The 18,263-nt window shown below is 38.8% G+C and overlaps 1 protein-coding gene across 1 annotated transcript in view; it reads right to left on the reverse strand.

Moving 5' to 3' along the window:
- ZNRF3 (zinc and ring finger 3) overlaps positions 1-13,112 on the reverse strand; it is a 116,644-nt gene extending 103,532 nt beyond the window's left edge. Inside the window, exon 1 of the mRNA XM_075178550.1 lies at positions 12,299-13,112. Coding sequence (XP_075034651.1) covers positions 12,299-12,517 — 219 coding nt within the window. The 5' untranslated portion in view covers positions 12,518-13,112. The remainder of the gene's footprint in view (positions 1-12,298) is intronic.
- Between the last annotated feature and the right edge of the window lie 5,151 nt (positions 13,113-18,263).

The following is an 18,263-nucleotide window of genomic DNA, read 5'->3' on the forward strand; positions in this document are numbered from 1 at the left end:
GTGCCGGGTGGCAAGCAAAAACTGCATATATATATATATATATATATATATATCAAAATGATAAGTTATGGAAGGACGGCGCCTTAAGGTGTAAAAACAGATAATTGTATATATATAGCCAGTAAGCTCAGAGAGTCCAGAGACCATAAAATCCCGAGAAAAATAGTAATGCAGGTGGATAGCAGCATATATCAGCAAATCAGGTGAGACACTTGCAGATTAATAGTGTAGTAGTGTGCGTACCATATATATATATATATATATATATATATATATATATATATATATATATATATATATACATATACACATACACATACACAACACACACCTATCTACAGTCATGTGAAAAAGTGTTTTTTACATATCAGGAAATATAGTCAAATTAGTGAAAAACAACATGAACAAATTTTACTACTTTATTAACCAACAATAAACCAATGTAAAGAAGCCGTATGTGAGGTACACCATTACTGTTTACAATCAATAATGAAGGTTTAAACCAGGTGCTGCTAATACAATGCACTGTCCTGATTTGATCATCAGGAAGCACTGCCACCTCTGAACGCAGGGCCTTTGACTGTTGGGCCTGGAGCATACAGGGTGTGTTAACACCACGGCAAGGAGAAGTCATCATGACTAGTGAGAGGACACACACAGGAGAGGGAGACACTGCAACAATCAAGTAATTACCTATCCTGTAATTTGCCTGTGTTCCCTTTCATTTCCAGATCCTAGGTACTTTTAAGGCAGCATTGTGAGTAATCTAAGCCTGAAGGAAAACCATAATTTTATTACAAATACCCACTACTAGTCTATGCACATAATCACAGGTATTCATGTGTATGAATTTATGACTTATGTAAAATGAAAGTTAATTACATTTCAGGGTGAAATTAAGATTATAGTAATTTGGCAACTATAGTTAAAGTATTATACACATGGCTGAAGAAGAATAGGCCATCGGGAAGATCAATTCATTTGAGATTATATATATCTCAAACCCCAAATCCTGGACGGCGCTTAAGGACATGATTAGCGTTGTTAAGCTCCGCCCCATCACACAATGCCACTAATCACTACCGCAGGGTGGGGCTACTGCAGAGGTGTCACCACACGCCCTCCCACGCTTTCCAGCTGACCTCCCACATAATTATTTATTTATTTATTTTTGAGCAAGTCTTTTAAAAAAAACACTAAACCTCAACATTGAAAAATGTTCCTATAAGAACCATTAAGGTAAAATACTTGATACAGTGTTCACCCGCTTCCATAGCGCCTTTGTTAAAAAGTATAGTATTAACTCCCTGCCTCCATTACAGACAGGTGTAACTTTTCCCACATCTTAAAGACAGCGTCCCGATGGGATCTTATACAGGTCAGAGAGCCGAGTTGTTGTGACATCACTGCCCCTGCCCCTGTGCATTAATCAGCCAATCCTCACTGTGCATTTCTTCAAACCAAGTCTGCGGAGCTGTCAGTCACTGAATCTTTGATTCTACCATGGCAGCCTGCTACAAAGTAGTGAAAGAAGCATGGGGGCCATATTTATAGAAGTATAAACACTCCGGTTATGTCATATACATTTAGTAGCTCAGTAATACAAACACTCTGATATACTATATATCAAAGGCTAATAATAATAATAAATAATATTAAATCGTGGCTTTAATTCCCCTTTTGTAATAGCCAACTTATGTTCCTGTGGTAAGAAGATTACTAGAAAGTTTGGTCGTCTCTGAGCTCTATCAGGGCACTCCAACACCATAAAGTTCTAATGGTTTGGAACACAAGGCAGCAGGGCCATCTTTTCCATTGGGCAAGATGGGTAGCTGCCCGGGGGCCCCACAGGCAAGGGGGCCCCATAGGCAGGACTCTCAATGAGAATAAATAATCCTGCAAAAGAAAAAAACCTGCAAAAAAACCCTTCAAGGGTCACTGAGCAAGTACATCTATCTATCTCTATCTCTATATATCTATATCTGTATCTGTATACATCTATATATCTATATCTATCTAGGGGCCCCGGTGCACTGCTTTGCCCGGGGGCCCATAATGTTGTTGAGATGGCCCTGCAAGGCAGCATAGCCGACAGACAATGCTCAACAGGTTGGGATTTCAGACTTAGAAATAAAATCATGCTTCGCACAGGGTGCTTTATGTTGGTTATATGTACATGGAAAAAAAGGAAAAAAAAAAAAAAAAGTCAATGGAAAACCATTGGTCCCTATGAGAAAATCTTGCTTTACAGTTGATGTTTATAAGGACATGTATGTGACAAGTTGGTTGCATGAATGACTTTTGCTTAGTGAATCATCATTTTGAAATCCTTATCAAAACATCTAGGCTGCAAAAGTAGTAGCAAAATCAAAATAAATGCATTAAGCTTCCACAATAGAATAATGTTTTACAGGCAAAAAAAGAAATAACTATTTTGCCATACAAAGCTAACTTTGAATGAAACTTCAGATAAATCAGAATATTTGCACTATGCAAGGAGTGTGTGTGCGTGTGTTTATTCTTTCCATCCCACAGAGTAAGTAAATCAAGCATACCATAATCTCAGAAACTAAGCAAGTTCAGCTAAAGGTTTACATAAATAAAACAGTATATGAAACGGCAATGAGGTTTAGTCATTTCATTTTAATAATATATACTGGCTATGTAGGACATTAAATTACCAGTGAATTCAACAGCAAAAATTGGGGCAAAAAGCTAATTTAACCCTTAGGTCTAATAATCATTCCCCAAAAATAACATAGGGAATATTAATGTATATTTAAAATATTTATGTATATAGACATTTTCAAATTTCCTCAAGACATGCTATAAGCAGTTAGAGAAAATAAGCTGATTGATAGGTCGCAATTAAACAAGTCAAAACAAATATTACACTGCATAAAATAACACTGCTGATGTACATGTATATGATGTACATGTAATAGGAGGTGAAATATGTGTCAATGTATTCAACATTAAACAGTTCCCTTTCCTCCTATTTTAAAGATGTACTACAACCTACACCAGGGGTAGGCAACCTGCGGCTCTCCAGGTGTTGTGAAACTACAAATCCCAGCATGCCTTACCACTTATCTGCTGGTTATCTACTGGCAAAGCATGCTGGGACTTGTAGTTTCACAACACCTGGAGAGCCGCAGGTTGCCTACCCCTGACCTACACGTTACATTTTACCAACCTTCTCCCACCCCTAGCCAGGACCTGCTCCATGCAGACATTTTTCCTGAGGCTTATGGGGTTCTGTAATAGAGAACAGTCTTATCAATTCCATTTAACACTTTAAAACAGTAGCCTATGATTGGTCCTCCCACATACATCCCCTCCTATCACAGCATCACACAGCTTAGGCTGTGAGAAAAATGGAACCCCGGGAAAATGTCTGCATGAGGCAACCCCTCATCCCCAGCTAGAAAACACGTCAATTCTTATTTAAGATATTATTTTTTTTGTCCTGTAAATACATAGTTATGTAGGTAAAGTAATAAAGATGGATTAGGATACATACATCAATGTGAATGCAGCCATTTTGTCGGCTGAAGAACAATATTCATATGGATGCTGCCTATCAATTGCGTAGGAACTAGCTGGCTCACTGAGCAGTGATGTCACTTTCTCATAGGGAATTAATAGGCTAAATATTAGTTCAGCCCACAAAATAGCACTGTGTCCATTTAAAATGAACCATACCAGGACCAACGTATGTGGTACTCCTGTGTAGAATACAAAATTATAGAGATGACTCAATGTTGAAAGTACTTTCGTTAATAAAATCAATTCAATCCACAGAAAGGAATCTTGGGCCCGATTCATTAAGGATCTTAACTTGAGAAACTTCTTATTTCAGTCTCCTGGACAAAACCATGTTACAATGCAAGGGGTGCAAATTAATATTCTGTTTTGCACATAAATTAAATACTGCCTGTTTTTTCATGTAGTACACAAATATCAACTTTAAATTTCAGTGTACAAATAAGCTATCAAGTATTTGTGTGCTACATGAAAAAACAGTCAGTATTTAACTTATGTGCAAAACAGAATACTAATTTGCACCCCTTGATTTGTAACATGGTTTTGTCCAGGAGACTGAAATAATAAGTTTCTCAAGTTAAGATCCTTAATGAATCAGGCCCCTTAATATCAAGATGAGCCATGAACTATTTGCCAAAGCTTCATACATCAGCACAAGGATCCTAAAACATCAAAACTGTCCAAGACCACAACCAATCTCTCACCAAGGTGGTGGGAGACTGGCATTTTATAAAGCCACACTGTTTTGGATGCATGCAGTAGGCTGAAGAAACATATCTGGTCATTCAGATCATAATTGGCTGCTGGCAAAATGGACCTGTGTGTTTGTATGGTAGTGAATCTAGAATATAAACTAAAATGTAGAACTAATGTGACTGATTAAATATTCTCTGCAAAGTGCTAATATGGTGGCTCTATATAAACTTTAACAACAATAACGTTCTCCAAGGCATCTCTGCATTATTCAATATTTACAAAAAGGTCTCAACGTAAAAAACAAAAACAAAAAAAACAAACTTGTTTTGCAATTTTAAATATATTCAACTCTAATCTCCGCCAATTTTCGGTACATTACTGTTGTCTATTGAAAAAATAAATAGCTGAAGGACTTGAAAGGGAGTTTAGATAAGTGTTGCGAAAGCCTCGTAGATAATAAAATACGGCTTCATTTTGCCAACTCCTGACATTATCTCTCGGCTCGGCAGGATAAAACAGTTTTAAATGGCTTATTTAAGTTGCTAATTTTGTATTAATAAGAGCTCAGTCGAGATTAGAGTTGAGAGAGCAAACAATTGGCACAAAGTACAGAAAACGCACATGGCTAAAAGGTGTCTGAGATACTATAAAGCATAGAAAGTGTAGACCTGTTATTCTGTGTGTATAGATCTGGAGCATAAGATCCCCAAACTGGGTGCTTAACGCAATACTGGATGTATATTGCTCTTTATAGAAACAGTGATTGCACAAAGCTGATGTAAACCGATTTGCTTATGTATATCAATCAGTCACAGCACAGCTATAGATGTATTGCTTGCTGAAATGAACCAAATGGTGCACAGGAGTTCTGCTGGGAGGTGTGTATGTGTAATATATATATATATATATACATATATATATATATATATATATATATATATATATATATATATTTTACACATACACACTATATTATGTACAACTATCTAATATTCTTACATTTGTTGCTATTATTAGAGTAGGTTATTATAGCGTGTTAAATCACCAACTATTATATATCTATATATATTTCTATATCTCTATATATATTCATTCAATCCAAATAGTACAACATAATAACATGTACCATTAATGCATGGAGTTTCAGTTGTCTCATAAAATCTTCTAAGCATAATCTTTTTCTCTCTAACTCACCTGGACACTCTCCATTCCTTCCCCCCTCCATTCCTTCCCCCCTCCATTCCTTCCCCCACACAGCAAATGCCACTCCATCAGGCCAAATCCCCCCCCCCCCCACCCCCAAGTCTATGAGGGCTCTATAAGCAGACTTGGCACAAGAAATACATAGAAGCAGAACTGATCTTTATTAGTGTCTCAAAATCATCTAAATATGTATATATTGGGTTTACTGTAAAGATATTCATCACAAGAAACCTGAGAAAATTATATAAAGAAAAGTATTAAATTGGTTAAAAATAAAAACGAGGAAGAGTCTGAGGGGGACAAAAACACCCAAAAACATAGAGAAGGTGCAAGGGGGCATGATCGATATCTGAGGGCACTTGGCTCAACCACAACTACAGACCAACTGACCTTCCATTCATAGTATGCAGCATACAAAATATATATATTTCCCAACAGTCTATAATTCCCAGGGACCATCCCATGTTTTAAAGGTTTGTCCCTAGAAGTGTCCCTATTTTTCCGTATTGACCAACTACACAATAAAATACATTTCTCTGCATGTTAGATGCTATTTTTATCATCTGTTTTCATTTTTTATGCCTTATAAAAAGTCATTTTATTGTAGAGAAATAAATTTCAACAAAGTAAATATGATATGATGGAAATAGTTTTCAAATGCTGGCACTATGAAGAAGTGTGGCATATATTCCTAAATAGATTAGTGGGTAATTTACACATCAGTTTAAACAATGATTCTAAGACCAAAGACGCATCATTCTATGGGGGGAATTCAATTCCCCCCCGAATTAGCGCAGCATTAAAGCTGTTACCATTATTACGGCTTTCTGCTCGCAGCTCAGGGAGCTACGAGCAAAAATCTGGCGTTGAAACTAACGTATCGGTAATTAAGCGCATTATTACCGTAATAACGGTAATAATGCGCAGGCCGCGTTACTTTTACCAGTAACGTGGCCAATTGAATTCCCCCTTGAGGGGCAGATTCCATTCCCTGCGTTGTTCTTTTATACGGTAATAGATGTGCATTATTACCGTTAGTACAGTCATAGATGTGCATTATTACCGGTACTACAGTAATAGATGTGCATTATTACCGTTAGTACAGTCATAGATGTGCATTATTACCGTTACTACAGTAATAGATGTGCATTTTTACCGTTAGTACAGTCATAGATGTGCAATATTACCGGTACTACAGTAATAGATGTGCATTATTACCGGTACTACAGTAATAGATGTGCATTATTACTGGTACTACAGTAATAGATGTGCATTATTAACGTTAGTACAGTCATAGATGTGCATTATTACCGGTACTACAGTAATAGATGTGCATTATTACCGGTACTACAGTAATAGATGTGCATTATTACCGTTAGTACAGTCATAGATGTGCATTTTTACCGGTACTACAGTAATAGATGTGCATTATTACCGTTACTACAGTAATAGACATTATTACCATTAGTACGGTAATTTCAATGTTGACTTTTGCTCGCACCTCTGTGAGCCGCGAGCAATAATCTGTGTTAATATGATCGCAGTAATGGTAATAATGCACCTCTATTACCGTAGTATCGGTAATAATGCACAAATGACTTTATGTGGCTTATGCTAAAACATTTCCATCCAAAAACACAATACAAAAATAATTAGATTTACTAACATGGTGATATGACCCTTATGTGGCCAGCGGGGCAATGACTTTGTTAGCTGCACCGGAACACTACACAAACATCCACAAAACCTGGATTATAGTTAACAGAAATGAGGCACTAAGCCCACACACAGGGGAGTATTGTAGGGTGGAACCAATAATGATTAGGAAATAGTTACATCACGGAGGCTTGAGGCACAGCAACTTGGCTCGTGACTTTATTAATATCAAACTGATGAATTGAAAAGCGGTTCACTCCACAAAATTGCTGCCTCCCTTTCTCTGCAGCTGACTGGTAAACTTTACCAAACGTCTTTTGGGAGGACTAATCTTTTGGTATTGATGGTTAACATTAATTTCAGCTTACAGATATCTGTAATAATTAAACCCTAGAAAACCCAGACATTGTTTATTGCAATATCAATGAAAAAGTTTCAAGGACATCCACATCTACGACTGTACTGTAAAAGTCTTAACTAGGTCTATGATTAGAGCAAAATGAGTGTGTTCATTAAATGTTTAAAATAAGTTTACTTCAGATCACTATATTATAAACAGACATTTCTAGGCTACCAATTTCAAAGCAAAATGCTTTGTTTTGGGTATATTTTTTTTTTTTTTTTTAAAAAACACACTGCAAACAAAACACTGAAAAGTGTGTCAAAACCAGCAACAAATATTTATCATACTAGCCTACTCTCCCAAAATGTCTGGAGGCTCAAAAATTCCGGGGAGCCCTCCCAGACTGCTGGAAGAACAGGCATTCTCCCAGATCCAGGGATTAATGACGCAATACTTGTCAGCTGACCTCCCCTTTAGGATCTCCAGGAGGGGAGAATGGAAAAGTTGGCACGTGTGTCAAAATGTTAGAATGTGCATTTTTGTTTGTTTTGTAAAAAATGAGAAACCATGTTGAGAAAATTTATAGTAATATACTTGGGCTTTTCTCCTAGCCTCAGAAATGAATCACTGGACATTAAGAGAATACCCAGGTATGCAAAGATAAATTAAAGTTAATACACAGAAGCTCAAAACATGTGGTTGTGCAGAGCTTTACAGTGTGTGCAAATGTCCCTATTCCTCCTCACGCATTCACACAGATGTGCATGCGTGAGGTTTTGGAAACTTTTGCGGGTACGACTGGAAATCTGTATGGTGTAATGCGTGAAAACCAGTTTAAGACAGCCATTCATTTTATAGTTTCTGTATTTCTCCTAAAACATTGCTCAGTTAAGCCTTATTTAAATCTTATAGCTACATTGCTGCCTAATTAGCAAAACATTTAAGTTTGCCAATTTAATATGGCTGCAAAGATGGATTTGGGGCGTGTGGCTTCCGATTGGTCCTCCTGCCCAACCCACACACAGAACCCTCCCCCTCCCCCTCAATACAAACCTGGTTTTCAGACAGGGCTGAAAGATGAGCCACCATGCCCTTACTGTACTGGTAAGTTGCACCCAAATAGGGTGATTTTTCACAATACCTAGGATAACACTTTAAAACAATCCTAACTCTGAAGAGATACTGGGACTGTCTTTATTACAAGTGTTAATTATGTGTTTTGAGGCTTTTAATTAAAATGTGCTTTCCCACAAAAAAAATACACCTGGAAGCTGCCAAAGGTATCCTACTGAAAGCATAGGTGAATGCATGGACATGGGGAAAAACCATACACATATACATCCATATACTAGCCCCCAATATACAAGGAACCACCCAAAATGTACCTACCCCACCCCTTGTAGCACAATTTTCTGTACAACCAGCTGCACATGCACTTAGGGAGGATACAATCACCATCACCATTTATTTATATAGCGCCACTAATTCCGCAGCGCTGTACAGAGAACTCACTCACATCAGTCCCTGCCACACAGACACAGACTAGGGTCAATTTGTTAGCAGCCAATTAACCTACCAGTATGTTTTTGGAGTGTGGGAGGAAACTGGAGCACCTGGAGGAAACCCACGCAAACACGGGGAGAACATACAAACTCCTCACAGATAAGACCATGGTTGGGAATTGAACTCATGAACTCACTGTTATAAGGCAGAAGTGCTAACCACTACGCCACCGATGACCATTATCGTTTTCTTTGGTACACACCAACCAATGAGAAAGAACAACACAACCAACCATGCTGAATACAAGTAACAAAGTTACTCAGACTGTCACAAACTCTTATTACTTTGTTATACCTCCTATTACTTTCACACCACCACAAAATCACTGCTCAGTATGAAATATGCATCATAACTGTGTCACCAATTATTAGTAACCAAAATGAATTTATATAAACAATTTCAGTTACCAATTTACCAAATAAATCACTATATAACATAGTAAAACTCACATGACATTTTAACAAACACACCTCCCAAATTATAAAATTCACACCTGGAAACAACTAGGTCACTTTTGTTAGTGCCCTACTATAAAATAAATCAGAGAAATGTCCATCAAAATATATACATTATAAAGTCTAGATACGGTGTATCTTGTTTCAGAGCATAATGATTAGCATGAGGAAGGATGTAGGTATCAGTTACAGGAAGAATTTAACACAAAGCAGATCCCTCCACTGTGTGCTCTCAACAATAGGTCCTGGCACTTCCAGAGGACCTGGTAAGTAATCAGATCATGGTCTCATTCTACTGACATATCATACTCCCAGATGCTGATTATTATTGGCTTTCCCTCTGCTGAAGCTGAGGAAGTGCTAATTAGGCTGTGCCTTTTTAACTATAGTAAACCTTACTCACAGACTACTACATGCATCCAAAAGATAAAACTCTGCTATACAGCTTGAAGCATACAAATAGAAAGCAAGAATGTTTCAAATCAATGAATATTCAATTTGCATAAAATATTTTTTCAAAACTATTTACACTACCAGCAGTAGTCAATTCAAAGTATCAAACAATGAACTAACATAAATCTGGACTAAATATCATGTTCCTTTTTAAGATCAGAGATGGCACAATTTCAGTCCTTGACCCATAGCAACATCATCTGAATAAGCAAGACATTGAATGAATGGCATATCTAAGACACTCTTATGGCAGTGACTATAACAATTTCTCTTTTAAATGCAATAATGCAGCTTTTTAAGTAACATTAAATAGTCTTTCTCAGATTCTTCGTGGTTTCGGCTGTGAATTTTGTTCATTCATTCACAAAAATGTTTTTAATGAATAACATGTATAGGCCTTAATCTTAAACTCAGTCCCTAAACAACTCAGATTTTAGCTATAGTACATGGATAAACATTTTGTTTAGTGATGAATTCAGTGTTTAATGAATTAACGGTTTGTTTAATTTCACTATATAGCAAATTGTGCACAGAAAGTACATTCAATATCACGTATCCAATGTAGGTTACCCGTTATAAATATTACCTATAACAAGTCTGATACAGTAATAGAAAGAGTGCAGCACAATTTATCTGCCCTACATGCAGGTACCACAATTCACTTCAAGCTTACCATAATATATTTATAATGACAAGATTGCTTATGTTTCTCTCAAGAGGGTTCAATGTGCAAAGTCTTAAGAATGTTAATATTAAAGTCAAACATCTATTCAACTTTATAAAACAAACATAAATCCATGCAAATAATCAAGGAACAGGATGTTAGATCTCCATCTATGCCATTTTTCTATGCAAGTTGGGGTTACATTTTGTGTGCAACACAGTGTCCAAGCGTTTCTGACCAGCAGAGATTGCAATCTATCCGATTACGGAAACAGCAACGTAACATCTACATGAGGGGCTAGTGAACACGACACAGCACATGGCATGAAAATGCAAAGCACAGAGAGAAAAATCCAGGCTTTTATTCTGTACCAGTCAATCACCACCTCAAACAGCATTGACTAGAAAGCAGTTGTGTGCTTGGCTTCTTTTTTTTTTTTTTTTACAGTCTGGATATTATTACACTATTGACCTTACAAACATCCCTTACACAGATGTCTCCTGCAGCACCAAAAGGGTTAAGCCCTATCTTCAATGCAGCGCACACAGCTAACAATCCAACTTTTCTATCTTGCAGGCAAGTGCTTTTGTGAAAGATTATCCCAGGCTATAGTCTTCACCAAGGCTTCTAAAACAATTGCCTTTGCTTTCACATACAGGAAAGATCATGGGTTGTGAGAGAATGGAATTAATCCACCCCCCCCCCCTCACCCCCACCACTACAAAAAAAATCCAGTTTGGCACAAAAGTAAAATGAAATTGTGTTTGAAATCAAATCCACATCCCATTTAACAACACAGCAATGTCTTTGATGGTTAGGATTCCTGTAGATGTAGTCTAGACAAACCCTATTAAATTGGCATTTCTCTTATCCAGGATATTATATGAAAAGTAAACATTTGAGTGCAGGCCATGTGATAGCTAGCACGTTTGACACGTTTTTCCCCCTGAAATACATTAAAAAAAAATAAAACTCCTGTGTACAGTTCCAGTGGAAGTACACAAACTTAAAAGAGACCATAAGAAAACTAAACTATAATAATAGGTAATCATACCATAACTATTCAAATACCGCTGAGCATAAACACATGTACATCTATAAATATATATATATATATATATACACACACACACCAGAAGTGTGTGTGTGTGTGCGCATATATATATATATATATATATATATATATATATATATATATATATATATATGTGTCATAAACCTATATCTGCAATGACCAGTTTGAATTAGTTAACTAGCTGATAGCAGCATGTGTGGATGCCACTATGTAAATATATTAACTTTTAAACGCATAGGCGGTTAATGCAGAGGATACCAGCTAACAGCCTGCAGACAGGACAAGTAACTGTGTGAACCTGGCAGAGTTCCTTCTCACATCTCACACACCGTGTCACTCAATAGCAATGTCCCTATTGTCAATGAAGTACACACAAACTCAGTAGTATAGAAGCCATCTTGTAACCAAAGTACTACACAAACTGCCCCCTTCCTAAATCACTCCCACCTCCTACAAGTGAGAAAAGTTTTCTTGTATCCAGTATGCAGAAAGCACAGTATTTACCAGGCAGGAATGTGCACAAGATAATACATGATCATCCCATGGTCTCCCCCCCTCTCCAGCCTGGATCCCCACATAAGATTACTGCGGAGGATTTAGGGGATCCCGTAGGGGATCCCCCATGCCCAGTAGGGTTCTCTTACCTGCACGATTTCCCCCTCTGCGCTGATGGTGGCTCCAGCCCGGGAGAACATCCCCTGTAATTCAGTAGTGTGGGTTTTATAATCTCCATTGGGACTGGACTCGAACAGAACCACTTCCACAAAGGCAGTCTCCTTAGCCAGGGACCCCCCAGGACCCACAGCCAGCAGCACCCCCAGCCAGACCAGGGGCAGGCTCCCCTGGATCCTCGGCTCCTTCATCTCGCAGGATGGGGGATCAGTACCGACGGGAACATAATTTCCGAGTTCTTATGGGGCTGGGTGGCAGAGGCGATTCAATAGGATCCACTGGTTTGGATGATCTGGGCTCACAGCCGCAGCTATACCCACACAACAGAATACCAAGCGATTGTATAAACAGATCCCGGGATCAGACGGATGGCCCCAGTCACTAGATCCCCGCTGCAGGAGGAGGGGATCACATCGGAAGCAGCCTGATCATTTCACCATTGCCGCTTTTGTCACTTACATGGCTGAGAGATCCTCTTTCTCTCTTATTTCCCCCTCTCTCTTCTCTCCCTCTCTCTCCCTTCTCTGCCAAGCGGCATCCCTTTGATCTCATCCACGTGATTGTCTTTCTTTTTTTTTCTCTCTCTTCTTTTTTTTTTTTTTTTTTTTTTAACCCAAAAGGGGTTGTCCCCGCCTCCCAAATCTCTCTGACCCCGCTCTATCCACTCCCAGGCCGGGAGGGGGGGTTGTCAGTGAGTGAAGAGAACACAAGGAGAATTAAAAGGCAGCGAGGAAGAGAGGAAGATCAACAACTTCTTGCAGGATTGTTTTCTTTTTCCAGAAGCTAAACTGTCTTAATATAATGTGTGCAGGGGAAGTATCTGCAGGGGGAGGAGGAGGGGGGGACAGAATGGGAGTGACAGAGAGGGAAAGTGGGAGTACAAAGATCAAAGCAAGAATTCTCCAGGGACACTGCAGTAAGGGCACCTGAAAATTAAGAGATTGAGAACACACACAAAATACAAGGAGGAGGTGAAAGAGAGAAGGGAGTTAGTTTATTACACCACTGACAGTCCTTTCAGCTCAGTGTTTATACAACAAACATGTTGGTTTTCCTAATGATTTTCAAACACTTTTTGTTTACGTTTGCTTCTCTATTCTTGTGTTAGAATTTGTTTCTTTTCAACTCTTGTTTATCATAATTAGGTTTTGTGTACTTTTTTTTTATTATCCTTTTCTGATTGTATTGATTTGTAAAATAATATTTTATAACAGCTCAAGTGCTTGTTAAATCACTGACATTAGTCTTGTATACATAGTAATTTATATCTAGGGTACATCTGGTTTTCAGTGTTCATTTATTTTGAGAATTAGTGTTTATTAATTCTGTTTTGTTTACTTTTTCACAAGCAATGGATCTGTGTTTTTCAGTGTTAATAAATTTATCACATAAGACTGAAAAACACCATATCATTCTGTAAATGTTATGTTTTTTTAAACAGGAGAGAGGGGAGAGTGTCAGGGCACAAGATTCCATCATGAGTTTGACAGGGTGTCATAGAGGCTGTCAGGGGACAGAGAGAGGGTGTCAGCGGAGCAGGGCAGAGGGGGCAGGATCCCAGAGGAGGGGACAAGGTGCCAAGGAAGATGGAAGGTTTTCAGGGGACAGGATTTTTTTATCCCCCTTTCCCACCCTGCACACCAATAAATATATTTTATTTCTTTTTCTTAAAACATTTTTTTTTCTTTGCTGACCACAGAGAGGACACCTTTGTATTAAGAAGCTTTGGGGGACCTTCCACACATTTCCCTGACATATTAGCAATGTTCCAACCCCTCTGCTACCCCACAATTAATGTGCTTCTCCATTCTAGGACCATTGCATCTGCTTGTTACCATCACCGTTAATGGCAGAACATCAGAGCCCAGGGGGAGACCAGTCTGTTTGAGGAAGCTAATGGTTGACCCTGTGATCCCCCAATTCCCTGATATCAGCGTGATGGGTGGTCATGATGAACAGTAAGCTGATGCAACGCTTCTGTAATGAGGAAGATGTTGTTATGTCCATTTCTATTGTCACCAATAAATATTGTCTGAAGCGATTGGCGTGGTTCCAAAACACAAAGAGATTTAATAGCAAAATTAATATATAACAAAGTATAACCGATACATATGTTAGTGCACTGAATTCAGTAACAGCTTCTCAATTCTGAAGTCTGTAGTCAAAGAAGCTGTTACAGTACCAGTGGCCAGTTTATATACAGTTTGGTTTGAAAAGAACAGTGATGATGTTACAATGTACTCAAAGAGAGCACTAAAAAAGTTCTTCATTGGTTCAGGGTTTAAGAAAGTCCAGTCCTATGCAGGTCAAATGTCAGTTCAAAGGTGGGGCGACTCACTCCAACTGTTGTGTACATATACCTTATGAGAATTTATCTTATACTTATCATAACTGATAATACCAGATTCCTGCAGGTAAAATGTGGATTAATACCAAACACCATACATTTCTTAGGACCTGAACCATAAATATCTTTAATGTAAATTTATTTTGTATAAATAATCTCTAATTCTTAAGAATAAAAGAATGTGAGTTGGAACTTTATTAAATGTGAACTATTAACAAATGTAGGTGTGAATGTCAGTGTATTTGCTCTGTTTCCCTGTGCCTGGAAAACTGCTGAAATCAATATTTATTCATTTAGAACAACTTCATCCAATTATTTGACTTTGTCAATGTTCTGCTTTCTGTGTAAGAGTGGAGCAGGAGGAGTAGTGGTAGTAGGAGGAGTAATTGCCAAAATGCTGGATTAAGGTAAGGAAGGTCCCGATATAGAGCTGGAGAACCCTGTCTGGCAATCAGATTTTGTCTTTTTTTTTCAGTGTTAAATGAAGATGCAAGGAAACCCCCCCCAGTGGAGTTTTATTCATGTTTTTTTGTCAGTTAAAAGGAAATCCCTATGTATATCTAAGAAAGCTTTTTTCTTTAGGGGGCGCTTAGTGGATCATATTAAACACAGCCCAATATTAAGGAAGTAAGATTTTGGTATACACCTGCTTATTTACTATATGCATTTATTTACCTAATGTTTGGATGTATTTACAGCACACCACTTCTTTGTTGTATAGAGCTAGATATACTTTTTTCAATGTTTATGTGAATTATTTGTTTTCTCATTGATGTGAATTAGATATGATTTTTCAATACATGAAACAAGATTTATAATATGTTTTTGAAAACGTGTGGTATTCTGATATATGTAAACATATATAGTGCACAAAAATGCAGTGGACTAAATTACCATTGATAAAACATGACTATAAGAAACTAAAAGAAACTGATCCTGCATGTATGGAACAAAAATCCCATATAACCAGGGGCTTAGGTCTATCTCAAATATAGTGCACTCTTCCTTTCGGTAGGGGACAGTGTGTCCTAAATTGAATTGTTTTTTTTTTATCTCACTCTGCTACTAAAACAAAGTCTTATATCTCCTGATAAAAAAATGTGCAATTTACTAGGTCGGTTAAAATATATGCACAGTTTAATCAACAAATATAATTGTAAATTGTGGTCTGGTCAGGAAGGCATGATATACTGCTGATTATGAAGAGATTAAAGAACAAGTAAAGCCACTATTTGACATTAATACTTAAAGGATGAATAATATACATGAAATAACTGTAATATTTTTACTTTAGTCTAAATATACCATGCTCTCTTTTGGACCTTTGCAGTAGGTTTCCATGATAAGAAAGAGGTGCTTCTCTAACAGAGCAGACACAGTGTGACTGATAGCTTGTCAGACTTATACAGTTCTATATTAAGGTTAAAAAAATGCCCATCAAGTGCAGCCAATTCTTATATGGACTAGCTGTGTCGATCTAGAGAAAGGCTAAACAAAACACGGCACACGGCAGATGACAATTTATCCTTGCTGTGAGAAAAAATTACGACATGTCCTCTTAATTGTTAATTGGATTAATGGAGCATCCACCGCAAAAATGCATTCTAATAATCATAGCTGGAGATACAATTTCTAGTAAGAGGGGCATACAAACAATTCTTAAATTCATGTAATAAATTGTTCATCAACACCTCCATAGGTAACGAGTTCCAAAGTATCACTCGGGGCGGATTCTGAGAGGGCTGATCATGGCAATCGCTCCCACATAGAGATTGGCAGTGATCTCCCCTTCCATCAGTGTGGCTGTAGATTACATAGAAACAGTGCCCTTGTACTTTGCACTGTGGCTAAGTGCAGGCCCGGCGCTCCCATTAGGCAAGGTTAGGCAATTGCCTAGGGCGCCGAGCTCTGGAGGGCGCCACAGAATACTAAAAGACTTTAAAACTGTGCGGCGACCGCTGACCATACCTGTCACGGCCGCCGCACAGCATTCAGATGCACGGGGGAGGGGGGAAGAGGTTATTTTGTCACCACCGCCGCCTCTCTGCTCCGTGCTCCGTCTCCTCCACTTACTAGTGTCAGTGAGTGGAGGGGAGGAGACGGAGCAGAGAGGCGGCGGTGGTGAGACAAGGTAAGGAGAGGAAGGAGGAGGGCGGCGATTTTTGCGGGGGGGAGCGCCGCTTTTTTAAAAATGCCTAGGGCACCGTGGACCCTAGCACCGGCCCTTGCTAAGTGGTTAGCACTTCTGCCTCACAGCACTGGGGTCATGAGTTCAATTCCTGAGCATGGCCTTATCTGTGTGGAGTTTGTATGGTCTCACCGTGTTTGCGTGGGTTTCCTCCGGGTGCTCCGGTTTCCTCCCACACTCCAAAAACATACTAGTAGGTTAATTGGCTGCTATCAAATTGACCATAGTCTCTCTCTCTCTCTCTGTCTGTGTAGCGTAAACTCCACACTGAATTTGAGCAATCCTGCTCCATCACTTCACCTACCCCACTGATTTTACCCCTTGACAATTGGGAAGCCAGTCTGCAATCCGCAGACTCTATTTGGTTTCCTTATCAAACCCAGTCTGGACAGTTGAACCGATGTGGTGAAATGGGGACAACCTTCCAGCCGCCTGAACATGCTACAAGTGCCTTCTGGACTTCCCGAATTATACAGTGGTGCATCCCTGATACTGAGCTCAGTGTTCCCCCCATTCTCCAATAAGTGTGGCTACCAACCAGCCCTTCAGCTGCCTCCATGTGGTGAGATCGTAGCCCTACCATCTTTCCAGCAGGCCAAGAAACCAGAGACTTCTCTGAGTGTTCGGCCTGCAAATACATCTATTTAACTGGTACGGTGTCTCCCAAAGACCTCCACTCTTTGTGCCATCGGGCTGCCTCTTACCTACAACTAAAGTATTCTTTTCTATGGCACCCTGCCCTCAGAAGGGCACCCTTTTATCAGTTTTCCTAAACACTACACTTTCGTTGCACATCGCAATGGTCAGCCTCCAGTTGACCACTATATCGGCCATATTGTCTTATATTTCATTTACCATTCTAAACAGCTGAGCCATATCTGCCCTCTAGTGGTGAGCTGCAACCTCACTAACGGAATCTTTAACTTGTGTCTCCAGCTACTCATCTCCCAGTGCCCACGCTCATATTATTGTGGCATATTATACCTCACTGCCTTTCCCAATCTAATGATACTGGCTGCATGGGGAGAATACATTCTGCTTGAGATGCTACTACTGTCATTTTAACTCCAGAAAGGGAAGACTCTTATCTATCAGACATCTGTACTCAATTTTGCTGAGCCAGGTCTCGTTGTGACTGTATTTCTTTACGTGTTTCGTTATGTCGCACAAACACAAAAAACGGCTACTATAACTAAACATAACATTATTAATGCACTGGAGAACTTGGGTGCAGGCACCAAAGTCCCAACAGATCCGCCAGACATTGGATCGGACTCAGATGATACCTCCATGATGGAACCATTCCTAAATGCTAGCGACATCATGACCATTGTTAAGAAAACTATCCAAACAGAAAGAGAGCAGTTATAATTCAATCCAAATCAGAACTCACAGAATTAGG

This window comes from Mixophyes fleayi, chromosome 1 (genome assembly GCF_038048845.1).
Source record: "Mixophyes fleayi isolate aMixFle1 chromosome 1, aMixFle1.hap1, whole genome shotgun sequence".
Taxonomy (NCBI): Eukaryota; Metazoa; Chordata; class Amphibia; order Anura; family Limnodynastidae; genus Mixophyes; species Mixophyes fleayi.